General features: G+C 37.3%; 1 protein-coding gene across 1 annotated transcript; it reads left to right on the forward strand.

Moving 5' to 3' along the window:
- Window positions 1-2150: 2150 nt before the first annotated feature.
- LOC110789672 (mitochondrial phosphate carrier protein 3, mitochondrial) lies at window positions 2151-6462 on the forward strand. The gene is made up of 6 exons (XM_056831193.1): window positions 2151-2746; window positions 3554-3915; window positions 4040-4083; window positions 5318-5532; window positions 5657-5781; window positions 5969-6462. Exons 1-6 carry the CDS (start codon window positions 2456-2458, stop codon window positions 6027-6029), a joined length of 1098 nt encoding a protein of 365 aa, XP_056687171.1. The 5' UTR covers window positions 2151-2455; the 3' UTR covers window positions 6030-6462.
- The last annotated feature ends 17402 nt before the right edge of the window (window positions 6463-23864 follow it).

Below are 23864 nucleotides of genomic sequence, written 5' to 3' on the forward strand. Positions count from 1 at the left end.
ACGGTTGAGAGGCCAGTAGCTTCCATTAGACATTAATTCATCGACCGTTCATCAAATAGTTTTCTTGCGATTGCAATTTCTGTGAGAAAAAATATAATTCATATTAAGAATAAGAACAAAATAACATTTCAAGTTAAAATTGTAAAGTTTATTCATATATGAGTGAAATGTTAATTCTATGTACAATAATAAGATAAAATTATGTACATACAAATATTTAGAAAAAAATAATAAATTTGAACTACACTACGTACCTATAACAAAATCTAAGTATTATAACAAAAAAGAATCGGTAAAAAAGTTCATTTTCTCCGATATTTCTGTTAGTAAATATTCTATGTGATTATAATTGATTGCCTTTGATTGTAATTGATTATGTTAGTCAAAGTAATGTGTTAGCATGATTGACGTAATTTAGTTAGCAGAATAAACGCCATCATTGGCTCATTGTACAATGTATATATTACACATTCAAGAAATGGAAATGCTACGGAAATAATTTCTTTCAAGTCTAATTAATGGAAATGACAACATAGAATATTACTAATTAATGAGAATATATGCCCCGAAAATCAAAAACCGAAAACTAGCCGTCCTGATTACCCGAATATGCCCCTTCAAATTAAATGGAATACGGATTTTTCATGAAATACCCCTCAATTTTCACGAAATTCACCAAATGCCCCTCAACTTTCAGAAATTCACCAAATACCCCTCACCTTTAATATAATACCCAAACTACCCTTACTAATGACACGCCGTTAGTCCGCCGTTAGCCTACTTTTCTAATTCACCAAATGCCCCTACAATGTAACTTATTTCACCAAATACCCCTATTTTAAAATATAATTCACCAAATTCCCAAATGTAAAAATTACCTTTTTAAAGCCCAACGGCTAGTTTTTTTGGATTGAAAAATAGCCGTAGCTTATTGTTTTAGTATAAATAACCCTGTTCTGAGTGTTTATTTAGTCACCAAATTGTTTTGTTGTAGTTTCATCTCAGTTTTGTGTCATGAGTTATCATTCAAAATCATCATCCACACATAATGAGTCTATTACCTCTTGTTTTGCATGAATATAAGTTAAAATCACTACTCAAGGAAAGGAAAGGAAAGGAAAGGAAAAAAGGGCCTCCATATTGCAGATAACCAATTGATATTACACTCTATTACCTCTAGTAATGGAGTATCATATTCCTGTTATCCAAGCACATAAGTGGGAAGAAAGTCATGTTCTTAATTTCGTTTCGTGGCCTCAAATAACCGTGAACCAAACACGCATCAAACTCATTAAGTGGTGTTAGTCTTTTGAGTAGAGTTTCATTTGGTTGGTCTTTTATTTTAGAGACATTCTCTTAATTGTATCGCTCTTTTCATATGCCACTCTATAAGAAATGTAAATAAGTAAATTGAGGCATTATATATTTGTATCAAGTGTATTGCTTGCATATACAAAGTACCAAGTAGTACTTGGCCTAACCTAGTTGTTGAGATTGTATCTTACAACCTCAAAGTTGTATTTTGGGGGTGAGGATTCCCTTCCCTTGAGTATCCTCTTATACTCAAGGGGCTTACTTATTAACTCGGGCCGAATAGTTCTAAACTGTAACATACCATTGCCACAGTATCTATCATCACACTGCCTTATATCTTCCATAGTCTCAACTCTCAAATGACTGGAAAGTTTTGGTGACTAAAACAATAAGCTACGGCTATTTTTCAATCCCAAAAAACTAGCCATTGGGCTTTAAAAAGGTAATTTTTACATTTGGGCATTTGGTAAATTATATTTTAAAATAGGGGTATTTGGTGAAATAAGTTACATTGTAGGGGCATTTGGTGAATTAGAAAAGTAGGCTAACGGCGGACTAACGGCGGACTAACGACGCGTCATTAGTAAGGGTAGTTTGGGTATTATATTAAAGGTGAGGGGCATTTGGTGAATTTCTGAAAGTTGAGGGGCATTTGGTGAATTTCGTGAAAATTGAGGGGTATTTCATGAAAAATCCGAATGGAATACTATTCGGCTATTCGCAATTTTTTGACGCAAGTTGGGAGGAGTACTTCTCGAGGACGACCTTCATTTGCGAATCCAGAATATTTCCCCAATTAAACGCCTCCATTCGACCATTCCTACACTTTTGGGCACCGGCCACTAACACATTCAAACTTCTTTTTTTTTTTTTTTTTGATAAGAAACACATTCAAACTTCTTACACTTAAAAATAAACAACTTTTGGTACCAACTTAAAGTCGTAATTAACCCCAAACCCCGTGCCTAATTAGTTCCTAATATTAATTAACAAACACCGCGTCAGCCGTATAAATATCGCAACCACTGCCTTATTCCAAGCAACCCACCCCACCCTACCAGTAACCGAGCAGCAGAGAGTGTGAGTATTCCTCATTTTCTCTCTCCTCATTTTTCCTCTACAAACTTAAATCTCATCATCAATGGCGCTCTCTGAAAACCCTAGAAAATCTCTGCTCCCATCCTTCCTTTACACATCCAAGGCGTTTGCAGGTCTTGACCAAGTCGTCGTTAACAAAATGACCTCCAACCCTAGCTTGTCGGAAAATGGTGGCGCCACCAGTTTTCTCATTCCGTCTCCCAGTGAGCCATCGAGGAAGATCGAGATGTACTCTCCTCAGTTTTATGCTGCTTGCACTGCTGGTGGAATTCTCAGCTGTGGTCTTACTCATATGGCTGTTACTCCTCTTGACCTTGTCAAATGTAATATGCAGGTATACAAATTTTTGGTTTTGATTTTGGATTTTGATGTTTTGGTTTATGCTTTTCGTTGGATCTTTTGTTGATTTGTTGTAGATCTTTCAGATCTGCTGTTAAATGGATTTATTGTGGATTTATAAGAATTTTACATCTGATGTTTGTTGATGTGTGATCTGTATTTTGTATAGAATGAGGTGTGATTAGGCTTTACTCCGTAATTTTCTAGATTTGACGTCAAAAAAGGAATCAGATAGAAGTTGGAAATGAGTTTGTTCAATTTCGCTATGATTAAGCGTTCATTTTGCTTGTGATTGAGCTTAATTCAATTGTTTAAGATTAAGGTGAAATTTGCGTGTGATTTCTTGAAAGATTAAGAAAAATGTTTGGCTAAAGAAGTTTGACGAGACAAACAGGGCTCGAGCTCAAACCCACAGGTTCCGCCTTAACGGCCATGGCAGGGCTGTTTTTGGGGCAATTAGAAAAAAAAGTTGGAAGTGATTTTTTTGATTTTGACTAACTATGTCATATGTTATGTGTTGCTGTTTCGCTTGATGTGTCTTTGAGATGATAATCTGCGTTGTTAGTGTGGTCTTATATTTATGATTCAGAAGAGTTAAGATCAGAATTTTGGATAGAAGTGTGAGGGCAGTGTGGTTGTATACATGGAACCTGCTCTTAATCTGCCCTTAATTGAGATTTTATTCATTGACCCCTGTACTGGCTGTAAAAAGACCCTAGAGAAATCACCGGCCCTTGCTCTTTCATATTGTTTGTTAAATTGTGTACAAGTGATCGAATGAGTTGGTATTTTTGATTTTCAGATTGACCCAGTCAAGTACAAGAGCATCAGCTCTGGTTTCGGTATTTTGCTCAAGGAACAGGGAGCCAGGGGCTTCTTTAGGGGTTGGGTGCCTACGCTTTTGGGTTACAGTGCTCAGGGTGCTTGCAAATTCGGTTTCTATGAGTTCTTCAAGAAGTACTATTCTGACATTGCTGGCCCGGAGTATGCTGCCAAGTATAAGACATTGATTTACCTTGCTGGTTCAGCATCAGCTGAAGTTATCGCAGATATTGCCCTTTGCCCTATGGAGGCAGTAAAGGTTAGGGTGCAAACCCAACCTGGTTTTGCCAGAGGATTGTCTGATGGGCTCCCCAAGTTTATCAAGTCTGACGGAATTGGCGGGTGTGTTTCTTGTTATTCTTTCCCATTTGATTTATCATAGTTCTTGATACACAGGTCTCTTGCTCATTTATTAGACCTCAGTTGGGGGGATGTTTATAGCTCACACGCAAGTATGATTTTGCAGGCTTTACAGGGGATTGGGTCCACTTTGGGGTCGCCAGATTCCATGTAAGTTTTTAGTTTATGGTGTTGGTTCCTTTACTTCTTCACTGTTAATTTTCATTATAGTGATGTGGCTATCTCTGCCAGTTCTATGATTGCGGAGACATATCTTTGGGCTGCTATAATCATTTTGTCTGATTGCCTGTTGTACAATTTTTCTTATAGTAGTATAACTACACTTCGTTTGTGATAACCAACCTTCCAATATTTTGTGTTATTTTTCCTTGATCCAATGTCTTTGCTTTGCTACCTCGGGCATTAGGACTTCTTTTCTTTGGGCATATTTTTCTGGAGGCTTTGAAAATTTGCTGTAATCCAGGTCTTATGGTGTTTTACTTATCGCAAAAAAGATTAATTTGCTTTGGTGGAGTTTCTATTTTAGGTACCAACCTAGCAACATTTTATGTTTCTTATTAGATATCTCAGTAACTTAGTAAGTCTTAGTCTCATAGATCAAATGTTGTTTATGTTACCAAAGACCCATTTCTCATATGATTTTAATTGAAAACTTGTTATTTCTGTTTGGCATGCAGTTTTCTAGATCATATATTCAAGTATCTCTGGAAGGTTTTATTTACACATATTTTCTGTTGTCTTGGTCTGTGTTTCCACCGTTTCTAGCATAAGTTCGTAGGTATTGATTAACATTTCTTGATTTTGGCCACATGAGTGAAAATGGAAAAGAGGGTGTGGTTGGTGTGAAGAATAATGCCGCTTTCAAATACACTTGTGCGTTATCCCCCCCCCCCCCCCCCCTTTTTCTTTTCTGTTGCTAAGTTGATTCCTAGGTTTGACTTTTAATTTCTTTAAAGAAAAGAGAGAGAGGTCGTCAATTTTTGATCTGTTTAGACTTTTAATAATATTGAGATGTTATCTGGAGATGAAAAGAGGGGATAAGCTGTTTACTACCCTTATAGAGTCTGGGTTAGCAAGAGCAGTTGGACAGTTGGCCCTGCCTACAGTTGAACTTTTTGAAGGATGAGAAAATTCGATATTTATTGTTTACTCTTTACGTGGTCTAAAAGCTAGAGGTGCTTAATTGCAATGTGCTTTCATTCCAGAATCTAATTTCATACAAGTTACACTTAGCATGTAAAATTTCATGTGGCTAATTGTGGGCAAGTTGCTTATTGATTTTGTTAGATAGGTTATGATGCCGTATATTTGTCCCTTACCTTCCATACTAATGGTTGGAGCATGGGCGTTTAGGATGACACTTATGTGCTTAACTGTTCTGCAGACACTATGATGAAATTTGCATCGTTCGAATTGGTTGTTGAGCAGCTCTATAAGCATGCTGTCCCTGTGCCAAAAAGTGAGTGCAGCAAGCCCATGCAGCTTGGTGTGAGCTTTGCTGGTGGATATATTGCTGGTGTTTTCTGTGCTATTGTCTCACATCCTGCTGATAACCTTGTGTCTTTTCTTAACAATGCAAAGGGGGCAACTGTTGGTGATGTAAGTGTTTCAATTTGACATTATATGTATCAGTGAACTTTTCCTTTCATCCTTTTCTTTTGGTTGTGGTTGCCAATACTATCTCTTTCTTTTGTATGAATGTGTATTCTGATGCTGGCTGCAGGCTGTGAAAAAGATGGGCCTGTTGGGTCTTTGTACTCGTGGACTTCCTCTCCGTATTGTTATGATTGGTACCCTCACTGGAGCACAATGGGGTATTTATGATGCATTCAAAGTATTCGTTGGCCTGTAAGTGTCTTAGCATCTGCAGAATATCTTCCACTTACTTTTCTCTCACGGTTTGGTTCTTATAGAACAGAGATACTTGCAAAGGGCAAATATTTGTGTTTTATGTAGGCCTTTTTCTGTTCTTGGTCTACAGCTGCATTTGTATTAGATAACTGACCCAAGTTATATTGGATTTATGATCTTGCAGGCCTACAACTGGTGGTGCAGCTCCTCCGGCAGCCACTGAAACTGCTCCTGTCAAGGTATGAAGATGTTGATGACAGAGAGTATAAGCTATTAGCGGCTTTAGTCGGACAGTTTTGGATGTGTGGAGAAATGTTAATAAACAACAGAACCACTGATAATGCTCACTGGATAGTGGGAGAGGAGAATTTTTGTTTTCTAAAAGACCTTTATATTCTTGACCATCTTAAACTTGTAGTCGCTCTGGGTAATACTTTTGACGAGGATGGTTTTGTTCTCATCCTATTCGGTTACTCTTTTGAGTATGCATATTAGACAACTTATAGATCATTGTTTTTTATGGTTTTGGCCCTGCTAGGAACTGGCAACATAAAATGACGCAACATATTCGGGATTATACTTTGGTTAATTTTTTGCTAGAGCTGCTGCTGTTTAAGAGGAAGATAATGTTTTGTTATTTGCTTGGAAGCAAGCATGGAAATTTGAGCTTTTTAAGTACTTCCTTTGTTCTTATTTAAATGTTACAATTATTTAGTCACGTTTGCCAATTGTGCGATTTCAGACATTAATATCTTCAATTATGGATAAGAAAAAATTGTAAAAGGTTGATATATAAAAAATATTTATTGAGACAAATCTAACAAAATCCTACATGATATGTTTTTTTTTACGTGTAAATCACAAAAGTGAATGAAATAACACCCTTGGTCTAAATATGCATTCAATGCTAAATCTAATAAATGCGGTTCAGTATTAATTAATTAAACAAGTTAATAAATTCAGTGCGATCAAGTGATTTGAATGCCTAGCTAAAGGCCGCTTCAGTTCAAGTGGAATTAATAATATTAATCCACAGCTTACTATTGACTGAATCCGTAGGGTCACGCAAATAGTACGTAAACGGATCAAGTACTTAAGTGAATATATTATTCATTAAATACTCTATTTATGAACATTCGTAAACGACAGATCTCGGTTCCAGTGGGAGCTGAAATCGTCAAAAGGCAAAATATAAAATGCTCCGGAAATGATGATATTGTCGAAAACGGAAATATGGATCATGACGGAAATATAAATTTTATCCAAGTCGCAGATGTTGCCGGAAACGGAAACATGGTTCGTATCGGAAAATATTATCGGAAATAGAAATATTGTCGGAATCGGAAATATTCTCGGAAACGGAAATATTGCCGGAATCGAAAATATTGTCGGAATCGGAAATGAATTCCGGAATCGGAAATATTAAATATTTGTTCGAATCGGAAATAAATTCCGGAATCGGAAATATTAAATATTTGTTCGAATCGGAAATAAATTCCGGAATCGGAAATATTAAATATTTGTTCGAATCGGAAAAGAAATCCGGAATCGAAAAACAAATCGGAAGCGCGACGTGCGAACGATCGACGAACGAGCTTGCGAGACGCAAGGCCCAGCGCAAGCGCCAGGCCCAGCGCCAAGCAAGCCCGCGCGCTGAGCAGCGAGCATGGGCCGAGCAGCAGCACCCAACGAAGTGGGTCGCGTGCTGCTTGCTGCCAATGCCCAACGCGCATGGACCGAGCAAAGCAGCAGTGCCCACTAGTGGGCTGCGGGCTGCGGGGCTGCGTGCTACACGACCAAAGCCTTGGCCGGTTAGGATTGCTTGCTTGTCAAATAATCGTGTTCTCCTAATTCTACTGAAATTAGATGTTTTAGTTAAATCTGAAATACTCAGTATTTGATTAAACCTAAAATTCTAATGTTATTAATTAATTAAAATCCTTATGGATTTAGTTAATCGATTCCTAGTAGAATTCTAACTCCTCTATTTCCACCCTATAAATATGTGGTTCATGATCACAATTTATAAGGCAATTCAATAGTATTCCAATACATTAAGTTCAAGAGAGAATTTAGTATTTGCCTAACATTATTGTGAGTTTCCCGAGTGCACATAAAACCTTAGAGAATATTCTTGTTGGTTGAATCTAAGACGGATCCGAACGTGCTGTGGACTATCTACGGAGGGGCGACATTTGGAGTCCTATACTTGTTCTTGTTTGGTTCGGGAGCAGCTAGGGAAGGCACGCATCACATTGTATGTATCCTAATTATGTTAATTGACTATGTTGCAATTAATTTGGGTTCCTGACTTTATGGTTTTTCCGCATGAATTATATTGTTTATATTATTCATAACCCTACAGTGGTATCACGAGCCTCTAATTAATTTCATAATCAATTATAGTTAATATCGATTAAATTTTATAAATTTGCAATGAATTAAAGGGGTGATTAATTTCGTGTATGTAATTAATTGCAAATTCGTGCGATTATTTGATTATATGTTCGCAGGATTTTTCGGCAGTTTTTTCAATAATGGTCGGAATCTTATGTTTTTATAGTGAATTTCGCATGTAAACGAAGTTTTAAAATTTTGACAAAAATCAAAGATTTGATGCCGAACCCAGAATTCCCAAATTCGATGTCTAACTATGACTTTTCGGAGGTTTTAGTTTTTCGAATGCAAAAATTTGTAATTTTTATGATGTTAAATTAAATATTTGCGAATCTTGTATGTAAATCTTGAATCTATGATTGACCTACTGTATATGTTTAATAATTTTAAAGCCTAATCTTGTTAATTATACAACATGATTTGTAATTGTAATTAATTTGTTGAATTTCAAATAATTTAGAATTTGATTTGAATTTCATAATTAATTGATAATTTAATTAGGATCCTATGATTAAAAACCACCATAAAATTTGTTAAAATTGAAAAGTTTTAAAATTTTATGACCTAGATTTTAATCCCTAAAAATACATGTAATCGGAAATTAATTTGAATAATAAATTTTCGATTTTTCGCCCAAATTTAATGAAATTAATATGATTTATTAATTTGTCGTTAAATTTAAAATATAAAAATTATTAATTTTTATAAAACCGATTACCAATCTTGCACGCACGAAGCAATGGAAGCTAAGTGTTACCCTTAAGGGGTGTTGCATAGTGCGGGCATACGACGACGAGCAAGGGAGCTCGTCGCCCATGCGGTACGAAGCAATGAGCAAGCAAGGCACACGCGGCAGGCTAGGCCCTGTGCCGTGTGTGCTGTGCGGGTGGTCGAGAAAATTGGGCGACGATGCATCGTAGCGCAAGGCACGAGGCAAGGCAGCAGAAAACAAGCAATTGAGCTCGCGTGCCGCTGCGCATGCCACTGCCCAGCGCGCAGCCAGCGAGCAGCAGGCAGCATGCACAACACGAAGTTGTTGCGCTGCTGTGGTGCATCACCCGGCAGCAGCTACGCGGACCCTGGGCGCTGCCTGTTTGTCATCTTTTTTTCTTCCACTACTCTTCGTCTTTCAAAAATACTCTACTACTTTTCTTACAATAATGTCTACTCAAAATTTTCTTAACTCTTTCCGTATAGGGGTACTTGTAGACCCTCCAGATGATCATTTTCTTCGTCTTAGGTATAATTGGGGTATGTATGTGGTTGGAGTTTTCTTTGGTCCTAATCCTCCATCTCTCTCAGTAGTTCAATACTCAGTTACTTCTCAGTGGATTAAGCGTGACAATGTTCGTGTTCGAAGGTTCGGCAAGTACTTTGTGTTCTTTTGTGATTATAGGATGGGTGTTGAGGCAATATTGGAGCAGCATACTGCCGTTATCGATGGCCGTATTATAACCTTTAGGCGTGGGAATGCTACGATGGTTCCGGCACATGAAAACTTTGACAATGCAAGCCTGTGGGTTAGAGTTTGCAGATTGCCTCTTGATTATATTAATGAAGAATGGGCGCTCGAGGCACTTCGCCATGTGGGGGTATGTAGAGGAGCTTGATTCTAATCATCAAAGGTCTGTTGATGAGCCAGAATTTCGTGCTAAGGTAAGGCCTGATCTATCTCGTCCTCTTATTCCTGGTTGTTATATTCCATTAGGAGGTTCTCAAGCAGCATGGATTTATTTTCTTTATGAAGGGGTCTTTAAATTTTGTAAAAGATGTGGGTATAGTTGGGCATTATGCTATTAATTGCCTGCTTTCGGATTATCGTGCTGACAGGTTGGTTAGGAATAGATTGGAGGCTCTTGAGTCTAGTGGTTTTCGTACTCTGTTTGGTCCTCCTGGCCTTCCCTTTTATTCCAACATGGTAGAGGGGTCTCTCGATACTTTTCGTAATAGAAATACAAGGGTTAATTTGTTATATTTGGGGTTAAATGCTCCTTTTGATCCAATTGTTCCTGGGGGTCATGGGAATCATCCTGGTGGTAATGATGGGCCGGGTAATGGTGGTGTTGGAGTAGCTGGGTTGGGAGTAAATGGGAATGGTATGGGTAATCAACAGGGTGATTTTGTTCATGAAAGTAATGATGGGGGTGTTTCAGTAAGCTCTTCTCAAGTTCTGTCATCGGAGTCGGAGCAAGATTATTTCCCTGCTTCTGAATCTCTCTCTTTAGGGGAGCAGTCTTCTGAACACTCTCCTCTCATTCCAGAATTTAATGCTTTTCAATCATATGGAGGGGCTCATGGTTCTGTATCTCAGCCTGGTTTTCATGTTTCTCTTGGTAATGATTCATATGCTCAGTTTGTGTCTTCGTCTGTGAGAAGTCAGGGTTATGGTAAGGGTAAGGGAGTGTTAAATTCCAGGTGTTATGAGATTGGTGAGTCCTCAAGGGCTAAGAAATTCTAGATGTTAGCTGATCAATCGAGTGAGGAGTCAGACCATGATCCAGTTGGGGTTTTAGTGCAACAAAATGAAGTTTTAGGCAGCAATGTTGATGCTGCAATCAACACTCAACAGGGGCATGTTGTCATCCTAATCGAAAGGTGTTTTCACTAGTGGAGGTGAACCATTTGTGGAAGGCCGTCCTCAAGTCTTTCGAGATGGAGTTTTTAGTTCGTTACAGTCACCTACAACATATGGTTCTCAGGGGAATTTTCTTCATGTTTCACAGCATCATGGGGTTGAGAATGGAGCTCCTATATTCAGTTCATCTTCTATGAATGCTCAAGCAAGCTTGTCTCCAATATCTTCATTTGCAGAATTATCTATTGGTACTTTTCGTATGGTTGCTCCTTCCACAGAAGAAATTGATGACTCTGGTTCTTCAGATTCAGCTCTGTCATCCTCTTTTAAAGTTATTGTCAATAGTTCAGAAGGTAGTCGATCTCGCAAGAGATCAATATGGTCAGGAAAAAGGGTTGAAGGTGAGGAGCATAACAGATGTCATTCAGACAATACTGATGGTTTATCCTTTGATTTTAAACCTTCTGATTGGTTTTTAAAGCGTCGTAAGATTCGAATCAAAAGGTGGGAGCGTTAGGGGGGTTTAGGTAGGTGGAAGAGGCGGGGTGGAAAGTAAGTGATGCATTCTAAGTGTTTTACTGATCTTTCTCTAGCTCGAGATTTTGGTGTCGAGGTAGGTGCTAAGGTTACTTCTTCAAGGCAAGGTGTGGAGAGGCGTAGCAAAAGGGGTGCAGATCATCCTTTGTGCTCTTAAAATAAAAAGCAAAGATTTGAAGTTGGTGTTGAGGTTACTTCTGCAAGGCAAGGTGAGGAAAGGCGTAGCAAAAGGGGTGCAGATCATCCGTTGTGCTCTCAAAATAAAAAGGCAAGAGTTATAGTGTGTGGGCTTTCTGATGCTTCTGTAAAATGTGGTTCTGGTGGTGTTCATGCTGGAAATGATGTAGTGCTTATATCTTCTTCTGATGATGAGTTTACTTCAATCAATCAGGTGGGTATTGGCTCGACTGGGTCTGCTGCAAATATAGAAGACAAGGGTGACTTGGGTGTGGTGACTGGCCTTGCACATGTTAGGTTATGATTCATATGACAAAACATAAATCATGCGGAAAAACCATAAAGCCAGGAAAGCATATTATTTACACATAATCATTTAGCATAGTATAGATGCATACACTTTGTAGCGTGCCTTCCCTAGCTACGCCCGAACCGAACAAAAACAAGTCTTTAGGACTCCAAGTGTCGTCCCTCCGTAGATAGTCCACAGTACGTCCGGATCCGCCTCAAGATTGACCAACTAGAATCGCCCTTAAGGTGCTTAGGAATTTTGGTTATTATTGTGCAAGAGTGTGGCTGAACTTTGTTTCAAAAACTTACCCTTTGAATACTTCAATCGTCCGTATAAATTATGACCCTAGGCCCTTATTTATAGAGGTTTGGAAAGAGAACTGGAATTCTAGTAGGATACGATTTAATTAAACTTAGAATCCTACAAGGACTCTATTTAATTAAATAATCCTAATAGGAATAGGAATTTAATCATACATCAAATCCTAATAGTTTTAGGAATTATGCATGGACACAAACACACACACGAGCATGACCCGCAAGCATGCAGGCCATGCCCGCGCACAGCCCACACGCCCACGAAGCCCATGCGAGCTACCGCAGCCCACGAGGCTGCCATGGCCTAAGCTGCGCGCTGGGCCTGCCTTGCGGTAGGCCTGCCGCAGCCTTGGGCTGTGTTGTGGCACGCCATTGCTTGCTGGGCGATGGCCTGGCTTCGTGCTGGGCCTTCGTCCGGCAGGCCTCGTCCGATGCTTATTCGTACGATACGCTTCCGATAAAATTCCCGGTTTTCGGAATTCATTTCCGATACGAACAATATTTAATATTTCCGATTCCGGAATTAATTTCCGTTTCGAACAAATATTTAATATTTCCGTTTCCGGAATTATTTTCCGATTCCGATAATATTTCCGATTCTGACAATATTTCCGTTTCCGGCAATATTTCCGATTCCGGCAATATTTCCATTTCCGATAATATTTTCCGATACGTACCATGTTTCCGTTTCCGGCAACATCTACGACTTGGATAATATTTATATTTCCGATACGATCCATATTTCCGTTTCCGGCAATATCATCGTTTCCGGAGTATTCATTTCTTGCTTGTGACGATCTCAGCTCCCACTGAAACCAAGATCCGTCGATTCCGAATATCCATAGATAGAGTATTTAATGCCATTAAATACTTGATCCGTTTACGTACTATTTGTGTGACCCTACGGGTTCAGTCAAGAGTAAGCTGTGGATTAATATCATTAATTCCACTTGAACTGAAGCGGCCTCTAGCTAGGCATTCAGCTCACTTGATCTCACTGAATTATTAACTTGTTAATTAATACTGAACCGCACTTATTAGACTTAACATAGAATGCATACTTGGACCAAGGGCATTATTTCCTTCAGTCTCCCACTTGTCCTTAGGGACAAGTGTGCATTTCCTAATTCCTTTGTCACTCGATGCTTGCTCTTGAACATAAGGTAAGAGTTGTCATCCTTATTATGTCCAGAGGTGTTCCTCGGTTTCAGAGTTCAACTGATCAAATAAACAGATAATCATAGCCTATGATTCATCCGAGCACGGCCATGCATTTCACAGTTTCTAGCTCTCCGAGTGGCCTTGTACAACTTTTAAGCATCTCATCCCGATTTATGGGAGGACAATCCCAATCTTGCGATCTTGAGATTAGACTTCGTTTGATAGGTGATTACCTGAGCGTTGCCTTTATAGCCTCCTTTTACGGTGCGACGGTTGGTCAACGTCAAAGCAACCAGTTCTCAAACAAGTAATCTCAAATCACTCAGGTATTGAGGATTTAGTGTCTAATAATTTTAATGAAATTTACTTATGACAGATTTTCATCTCTTACTAGTCTTCCCAAAGTAAGTATCTACGCAAATGATTATGACATTGCCATGTCCACATAGTTCAAGAAACAGAACTACTAGTCATCTTGCATTCTAATCGTCTAACGTTTTCTATGCGTCCAATTTTATAGAAAACTCCGACTAGGGACCATTTTCAACCTTTGACATTCAAGTTCACTTGATAGACATTTCTTAGTCACAGGACTGGTCCTGACAGTCTATCTTGAATATATCGTCAAATTGAAGGGACTCATCATTTAATACTAAACCAAGATTAAATGGAATATGAAAATACATTTCATATATGATAAATGTTCAACCCCAATGTTTTACAACCATGGGCCTCAAACCCATCTTCTAAAACAGTTCATGGAATTTCAAAGCTATGCTTGATTTCCAGTGCTACAATGTAAGTGTTGCTTCTCACTTGTTGCATAGGTTTAGTTATCATGCTTTGCCAATCTTAATATCCTTTTCATCGAATGTTTTTCGAGATATGATGATAAGATCTTTTGAGTTTGTTTATTATGTGATCTAGTCTTTCTTACTTCGATAGTGGTTCTACGCATTTTGCAATGAAGAACCATCAAGTTAGCAGACATGTGATCCACCCAAGTTCAATGAAGAACTCATTAATATAAACAACTTTGTTTTATTGCTTCTTAGGCAATAAGTACTTTTACTTCAACTGTTTAGGTTGCTAGTGATTCTTTGTTTGGATTTGCTTATCCAAGCAGTTCACAGATATGTGGAAGACTTTCCAGCTGTATCTTAGAACATAGAAATTAATATTTTAATTTCCCACGCAACAACTCATGGTCTTCAATCCATGTTGCCATTTCAAAACACAATGCTCTTTAGCTCGTCCTTGTCAATGGTTAACTCCAAAGGGTCTTGCTTGATCCTTTGCCAGTGTTTATGCGTGTAGCATCAATATTTAGCATATCTTTATTTCCTTGAATCAAGAACTATTCCTATGTACCTTTTCAAGTACCATAAGTATTCTTGATCTCAATCTAGTTGATCTTTACTTAGATCAATAGAGATTGGTATATGTTCGTCATGCCTAAAGTCATACGATACGTTTTTGGCGATCCTCATATTATATCATACATGATAAATTCTTTTGCAGAATAATTCCAATTGAATTCTATTCATGTAAATTTAGCTCATCTAGTTTCAGTAGATACTAAATCCAGCTAAATTCTTTGACATATAGGTTAAGGATCTTACTCAGATCCTTTGATGTTTAACTTAGTAAATCCTTATACATAGTTCAAACATTCTTTACTTAGATTTATTCACATGGGTCGAATATCTCCAATGGAGTATTTCGTATTTGATTTAGTAAATGCCATTACTTAATCCAAAACAATAATATAAGATCTTTGTAAATAGATCTTAATACCCAGTATGTACTAAGTTCCGCCATGGTCCATCATTGATGAATAATCTCAAATCTAAGTCATTAGCATTTGAATGTTATTTCTCAATAGAGAGATATGTGTGTGATACACATAGGACCAATTAAGTTTTACGTACTCCCACTAAACTTCTTATAAATCTATAAGAATCATGTACATTTTATGAAACTAAAATACTTATTAGCTTCACTAAAATACAATTCCAATTCCCAATTGCTTGCTTAAATCTGTACTTAGATTTTATAAGCTAGCTTTCCTTTTCAAGCATTTATTTGGATCCACAAATCCTATGACATACCATGTACATAGTTTCTTCCAACATTTGATTGAGGAATACGTTTTGTCATCCAATTGCTATATGTACCAATATGCAATCATTGCTTGAATTATAGACTTGAGCATCACGATTATGCATGAGGTTTCAACACAATCCACACCGTGAATTTGCTTGTAACCTTTTAGCAACTAATCTAGCTTTGTGTTGTGAACACAATTTCATGTTTGATGGTTTTTATCCTTAAAACAAACTTGCAACCAATAGGTGTGAAACTATTCTTGCAAATCAACAAAATTTCAATTTTGTCATCAAAACATTGAGTATGTTTTATGGCCTCTAACCATTTTAGGGAATCTGGGTTTCGTCATAGCTTTCTTACAGGTCACAAACTCATTAATCTACATGATAATAGTTTGACTGTAAGTTGTAGGTTTCTTCACTATCTAATAGAAGAATTGCATAGTTTCAGTGACCTGAACTCCATGTTTCTTCACTATCTAATAGAAGAATCTCATAGTTTCAGTGATTTGAATTCTATGCCTACTTGGGTATAGAACATCAAACAATAGAATATCAATAGCCACTTGAAAGTCCTTTGAATATTCTGTTCTCCTTGAAGCACTTGTAAAGTCTTCTAAGAGATGTCTATTCTTTAAAGCCACTTCTAAAGTCCTTAAAGAATAAGTTCGGATTTTCTGAAGCACTTCGAAAAGCCTCCTGAATGTCCGTTTATGTTTGTTGTTCGCCTCGAAAACTTTCGAGGTCTATTTTCTCCCACTTGTCATTTTGGAAACGAATCTCCAAAAGGACATTATTTCGAGCAAACAAACATTATGTTCTCAAAAATTCGTGGTAGAAACAATACCCTTGTGTCTCATTTGAATAAATCACAATGAAACATATATCTATACTTGGGGCCTTAGTTTGTTGAATAACAAACACTAAGCTCCCACTGAGTTTAGGAACTCTTTAGATATATTATGAAAAGATATTTTGAAATTACTTTTCAATAGCTTTGACGAATTTGGTTTAGTTTGGTGGTAGTTGAGCATTTTGTTTTAGAAATTATAGGAAAAGTCTTTATGATCCATCATTGATCGAATCAAGTATTAATTGACTTCGATTATTCCAACTAAAATATGCCATATCTTATGGACCTAGATTGTGAAATTACAACACACAATCATTGATGATCATATTTGGTCTCAAGTAATCATCAACATGATCTAACCTAGATCTTTATGATTTCTTGCCAAGTGGATTTTATACTTCTGAATCTTTGAACTAGCCAAACAGATTCAACTTATATCACATTTGAGTAAATAAACCTATATTCACTCAAATCCATGTGAAATAATAAAGTCATAAAACCTTTCTTTAGCTTTGAACTCTATCGTCTAGGCGTTCTAACAATAGTTCATATTCTTTGTTACTTTCAACAAGTAAGACTAGCTTGTCTTAAGTTGATCTAGAAATAAACCAACTTTCAAAAGTCCATTAAAATAGAGCTTGTGAATGTTAACTTGTTGATATGGTCTAAGCAACAATGCCAAAGATTAATGGAACTCAAATCAAGGGTTTGATTTGAACCTAGTAAAGTTTTTATTTAAAGAGTTGTTTGTTTTAATCAAGCATATTGACTCAAACCATAAATGACCATTTCATTCAAATAAACAAACAAACAAGCATTGTTTTCGTTCTTCTGAATGTGAGTCTTTCTGTGTTTGAAGCAGAAATTTAGGTATGCTGATTATGGAACAAAATAGCCATTAAGTTCCAGCCTTTGAAAGGACTTAAAACAAACTAGATGACCCTACAACTAATGTAGCATTGCCATGCTTCATTTCCCACTTGTAGGTCATTAGTGTATCCTAGCTTCCATTATTTGAGTTATTACCGAAGTAAGAACCTCAAGCGGTATATGATACCAAGGAAGTTTGATTGCTAGGTCACTTCTCTTTAAACATAAACTTATAGGTAGAAACGGAATCGTAAATTCCTTTCATTTGTTCCTTGTTTTCCTATTTCTTGTACCCTTTCTTATAGTCTTAAGAATTGAATTCTATAGTGTTGACTTTTATACTTTGTTAGACATGTCCGATGTCATTCCAACAGAGTTCTTACCATTTTATTTATGTTGAATATTCTGTTTCAACTAGATGATCTTACCAGAAGCTTCTAAAGTTCTCTAAGCATCAATCTATTCGAATGTCTAGGGACTAGACTCATTCGAGAATTAAATGGAAAAAGATTTTAGGTTGTTAACCATTGGTAAAGCTGAGTGTTTAAACTCAATGCTTTATGATCTCAAAACTACATTGTATTTTGAATTCACAAGCACCAATCGGTTTGCCATTCGACTTTGATACTCGAAAACAACCATAAAAGTCGCTAAAAGAAACGTACATTTTAAATCGCTCATTTTCTCTCATTTCCGTGAATCGTTCTTGAATTCACTACCAATCGAGGAAATTTACTGTTACCTTTCTAAAAGGATTTATTGCAGTGCAATATATTTAATTATAAACAATAATTAAAACATACATTGAAGCATGCAAAGTCTAAACATTTATCATGAATAATAACTTGAAAATTAAAGCAATCATGCAATTCAAACAAGTTATTAGCATTTTATTCGAATTTAATGTTCCGGCAGGTGTGAATAAAATGATTCCAAGATCCTAAAATCATTGAAGAATTAAGCACAGTTTGTCGACTTAATTCTAAAACATCTTAGGTAAGCAAAAACCTTTTGCTAATAGTCTAGAAACTATTCTTGGTTGATAGGCACGTCTAAGAACTTATTAGGTAAACCTATCGATTTTGCCACGACATAAAAGGACTCCTTACTTATATCGTTGAGTTTCACCAAAACTAACATGTACTCACAATTATTTGTGTACCTTGCCCCTTTAGGACCAATAAGTAACACCTCGCTGAGCGAAAACTATTACTAGATTGATGTAAAGGATATCCAAGCAAGTGTATATTTTGGCATGGCACCTTTTAACTCAATTTTTTAAGTTTGGAACTTAAGGCTCTTACTATGTTGGTTAGATTTTAAGTGAACTAAAATCCTTAATCATGCAACATAATCAAGCCACAATCTCATGCATTTTAAGACATATTTAAAAGCAATAAATAACTTAAAACATGCATAAGATAAATGTGATCTAGTATGGCCCGACTTCATCTTGAAGCTTCAACTTCAAAGTCCGTCTCGAAAATCTCCGTGGGAGGCACCATTTTCTTCAAATAGGATAAGCTATAATTAAAACTAATTACAACTATTTGATGGTACGCAGACCATATTTGAATTGAAAAACAACTTTGGTACTTTAGACCAATTACATTCAAATTAATGGTACGCAGACCATATTTTCTATCCTATTTGGGCCATACTATCACTTCATAACCTGCAAAACAATACATATACAATATATACCATTCACCCATTCATTATCATGAATGGCCCACATAGCTGGTTAGTAAAACACATTATGCATCACATAAACATTTGCAGCAATTAATCAAGGGCACCAATAATCTACAAATTATTCAGTCCTTATTAATTCTAATCAAGTTGTTTTAACCTTAAGGATTTGTAGACCTAATCAAGAGTATATGACTAAAAAGGGCTCCCACTTAAACCAATAAATTCATATGCTTTACTAATTTTAAACATAAAAATGTATTTCTAGTCTAACCGGAAACATACAAATTTAATTAAAATTTAAAGCTCATATAAATTTATAATTGAATCCATAAATTTAATTTAATTTCAGTCGTATTTAAATTAATTCATGATTTTAATTTTAGTAAAAAAATTAGAATAAATAAAATTTATTATAATTACAATATTCAAAATTAAAATCCAAGAAAATAATTTAAATTATTAATTTTAAAATTAATTAAAATTACGTAAACTGAAAATCTCAAATTAAAATTTCAAAACGATCTAATCGCAACGCAACAACCCCACGCAACGCACGCCCATGGGCCACACGCACACAGCCATCGCTGGCCATGTGCGCGCAGCCCATGCGCTGCGTCGCATCGCTGCTGCTCACCATCGCAAGGCATCAATCGAACACGCGAGCTGGTGCTCGCTGCGCGCGCCAGTGCTCGATGTACGCGAGCCATCGCTCGCTGCGCGCCTGCCTTTCCCGCACGCGAGCTTGCGCTCATCGCACGAGGCAGCAGTATGCGAGCTGGCGCTCGTTGCGCGCGAGCCATCGACGCTGTGCGTAGCGCTCGTGGCACGCGAGCTTGCGCTCGCTGCGCGCGAGGCTCCGCATGCTTGCGCGAGGCAGTGCGCGCTGTGGCGCAACACGCTTGCTGCCCACACGCGACTGCTCGTGCCTTGCTCTCGCCCCTGCCCATGCGTCCATTGCTCACAGCCCACGACACAAGGCTGGGCTGCTGCCTTGTGCTCGTGCACCATGCCCTTGCTCGCTGCATTCGTACCGCATGGGCGACGAGCTTCCTTGCTCGTCGTCGCATGCCCGCACTATACAACACCCCTTAAGGGTAACACGTAGCGTCCATTGCTTTGTGCGTGCAAGTTATATGAGCGAATCGCATAAAAATTAAAACTTATATTCAAAATTAATGACAAATTAATAAATAATATTAATTTCATAATTTTAGGGCGAAAAATCGAAAATTTATTATTTAATTGATTTCCGATTAACATGGATTCAAGTCTAGGTCATAAAAATTTAAAATTTAACACAAATTTACAATTTTTATGGTGGTTTTTAATCATAGGTATCTAATTAAATTATAACTAATTATGAAAATCAAATTAATTCTAAATTATTCCAATTTTCAACAAATTAATCATAATTACAAATTAGATTGCATAATTAACAAGGCTAGGCATTCAAACTTGTTAAACATATACAGTAGGTCAATCAAAAATTCAAGATTTATCAACAAGAATCGCAAATATTTAATTTAACATCTTAAATTTACGAAATTTTGCATTCGAAAAACTAAAACCTCCGAAAAGTCATAGTTAGGCTTCGAATTTGAGAATTCTGGGTTCGGCCGAAAAATACTAATTTTGTCAAAATTTTAGAATGCCTTTTACATGCGGAATTGACACAAAAATCACTCGATTTGGATGAGTAACGAAGAAACTGCCGAAAAACTGCGTACGTATAATTAAATAAACGCAATTTGCAATTAATTAACAATTACGAAAATTAATCACCCCTTTTAATTCTTGCAAATTCGTAATATTTAACCATGTTCATGCAATTTAGATTATGAAAATAATAAGAGGCTCGTGATAGCACTGTTAGGTTATGATTCATATGACAACATAAATCATGCGGAAAAACCATAAAGCCAGGAAAGCATATTATTTACACATAATCATTTAGCATAGTATAGATGCATACACTTTGTAGCGTGCCTTCCCTAGCTGCGCCCGAACCGAACAAGAACAAGTCTTTAGGACTCCAAGTGTCGTCCCTCCGTAGATAGTCCACAGTACGTCCGGATCCGCCTCAAGATTGACCAACTAGAATCGCCCTTAAGGTGCTTAGGAATTTCGGTTATTATTGTGCAAGAGTGTGGCTGAACTTTGTTTCAAAAACTTACCCTTTGAATACTTCAATCGTCCGTATAAATTATGACCCTAGGCCCTTATTTATAGAGGTTTGGAAAGGGAACTGGAATCCTAGTAGGATACGATTTAAATTAAACTTAGAATCCTACAAGGACTCTATTTAATTAAATAATCCTAATAGGAATAGGAATTTAATCATACATCAAATCCTAATAGTTTTAGGAATTATGCATGGACACAAACACACACACGAGCATGACCCGCAAGCATGCAGGCCATGCCCGCGCACAGCCCACACGCCCACGAAGCCCATGCGAGCTACCGCAGCCCACGAGGCTGCCATGGCCTAAGCTGCGCGCTGGGCCTGCCTTGCGGTAGGCCTGCCGCAGCCTTGGGCTGTGTTGTGGCGCGCCATTGCTTGCTGGGCGATGGCCTGGCTTCGTGCTGGGCCTTCGTCCGGCAGGCCTCGTCCGATGCTTATTCGTACGATACGCTTCCGATAAAATTCCCGGTTTTCGGAATTCATTTCCGATACGAACAATATTTAATATTTCCGATTCCGGAATTAATTTCCGTTTCGAACAAATATTTAATATTTCCGTTTCCGGAATTATTTTCCGATTCCGATAATATTTCCGATTCTGACAATATTTCCGTTTCCGGCAATATTTCCGATTCCGGCAATATTTCCATTTCCGATAATATTTTCCGATACGTACCATGTTTCCGTTTCCGGCAACATCTACGACTTGGATAATATTTATATTTCCGATACGATCCATATTTCCGTTTCCGGCAATATCATCGTTTCCGGAGTATTCATTTCTTGCTTGTGACGATCTCAGCTCCCACTGAAACCAAGATCCGTCGATTCCGAATATCCATAGATAGAGTATTTAATGCCATTAAATACTTGATCCATTTACGTACTATTTGTGTGACCCTACGGGTTCAGTCAAGAGTAAGCTGTGGATTAATATCATTAATTCCACTTGAACTGAAGCGGCCTCTAGATAGGCATTCAGCTCACTTGATCTCACTGAATTATTAACTTGTTAATTAATACTGAACCGCATTTATTAGACTTAACATAGAATGCATACTTGGACCAAGGGCATTATTTCCTTCAGCACAGTCTCCGAGTGTCATATGAAGTTTGTTTCTTGGAATACTAAGGGCACCAATGACTTAAAATCTCCTAAAATTCCATATATAGGGTGGTTAGTAAAGTCATTTTTGCCTATGTTTTTGTTTCTTTCAGAGACTAAAACTAGTGTTTCAGTAATTTCTAGCAAGCTTAGTTTATTCCAACCATCTTTTGTTTTTGGTGTAGATTCGGTTGGTAGTAGTGGAGGGCTATTAGTTTTAGCTTGGTCAGCTTGGGACGTTTCTTGTGTTTTTAAATCTCAAAATATTGTATTTTGTAAGGTTGTACAATCTAATGGTAATGAATGGTATGTAATGTTTGTCTATGGAGCCCCGATCCTTGATGAAAGAGTTAGAATCTGGAACTTGATGCTTTCTTTATTGGAAAATGTTCAAAATTGCTTCCTTTTAGGAGATTTCAATCAATTAGATTATCATTCGGATAAGCTTGGGGGTTCTAGTATTATTAAAGGATGAGAAGATTTTTTAGAATGGCGTATTAAGGCAAATTTATTTGATGTTCCGTTCTCAGGGCCTCAATTTACTTGGTCCAATTTTAGAGAAGATTCTTACCTTATTTTAGAGAGATTAGATAGAGCCTATACGTCTCAAGGTTGGTTTTCTTTATTTTCGAATTCAAGGTTAGTCAATCAACCCATTTTATCGTCCGATCATGCGGCTATCATTGCAGAGACTGTTCCCCATGATTTCATAAAAGGCATACCATACCAGCTAGAGAATTGGTGTATTCATTTCCCAAATGTTTTTCTTCATGTTAACCAAGTGTGGGATTTTATTATACCAGGGTCTCCAATGTTTATAGTTTCTAGGAATCTTCATCTTTTGAAAGGTCGCTTAAAAAAATGGTGCCTTACTAATAAAAATCTTTGGAGTATTAATTGGAGAGAGTTATCTCAAAATCTTGGAGAGAAAGGTAGTTCAGTGTCTAATCTTTTGGATGGAGGAGTTTATATTGATCATGTAAAATCTTCTTCTGCGCAAATGGCTATTTCGCTTCATTATTGGAGGCAAAGATCGAAAGAAAAGTGGTTGGTTAATGGTGATGTTCCTTCAAAGCTGGTGTTGTATTCTAGGATTAAACACAGACAAGTTCGTAAAGAGATTGCTAAGATCAAGGACGACAATGGCCTTTTCATTCAAGTCAGGAGGAAATCCAAAATATTGTGGATTGTTCGTTAAAAAAGGTTTATATGTCTGATGGGATACATTTTTGTTATGATGATGAAGTAGGGAAAATTTTGAGAGAGTTAGATCTTCCGCATCTTTCTCAGGGTCATTCATCACTGTTAATTAGGCCACTTTCCTTCAAGGAAGTAGAGAAGGTGATATTTGATATGAATGGGTCTTCATCTCCAGGGCCGGATGGAATCACTTCTGAATTTTTCAAGGTTCATTGGGGTAGAGTGAGAGAATCAGTTTTTCAAGCTGTGAACAGATTTTTTGAATCTGGTTATATATTAAAAGAGTGGAATCAGTCTCTGTTGGTTATGATTCCAAAAATCGCAACTCCCGAAGAGGTTGGGCATTTAAGACCTATCCGCTTATGTAATACAATCTACAAATGTGCGTCTAAATGATTGGTTAATCGTCTGAAGGTTGTATTACCGTCTGTCAATTCAGAGGCTCAACATGCTTTTTTACTAGGGAGGTATATAAGTGATAATGTCATTTTAAGCCATGAGCTGTTAGATTCAATGAATAAACGCAAATCAGGGAATCTGAATTTGGCAGCAATTAAGATGGATATGAGCAAGGCCTATGACAGAGTGCACTGGGGTTTCCTTTTCAA

The sequence above is a fragment of the Spinacia oleracea genome, chromosome 6 (genome assembly GCF_020520425.1).
Source record: "Spinacia oleracea cultivar Varoflay chromosome 6, BTI_SOV_V1, whole genome shotgun sequence".
NCBI classification, from domain to species: Eukaryota; Viridiplantae; Streptophyta; class Magnoliopsida; order Caryophyllales; family Amaranthaceae; genus Spinacia; species Spinacia oleracea.

Coding starts and splice junctions, on each gene's coding strand:
- LOC110789672 (XM_056831193.1), top strand. CDS start 2,456: ATGGCGCTCTCTGAAAACCCTAGAAAATCTCTGCTCCCATCCTTCCTT. Junction 2,747..3,553: donor TTGTCAAATGTAATATGCAG/GTATACAAATTT, acceptor TTTGATTTTCAG/ATTGACCCAGTCAAGTACAA. Junction 5,782..5,968: donor TTCAAAGTATTCGTTGGCCT/GTAAGTGTCTTA, acceptor ATGATCTTGCAG/GCCTACAACTGGTGGTGCAG.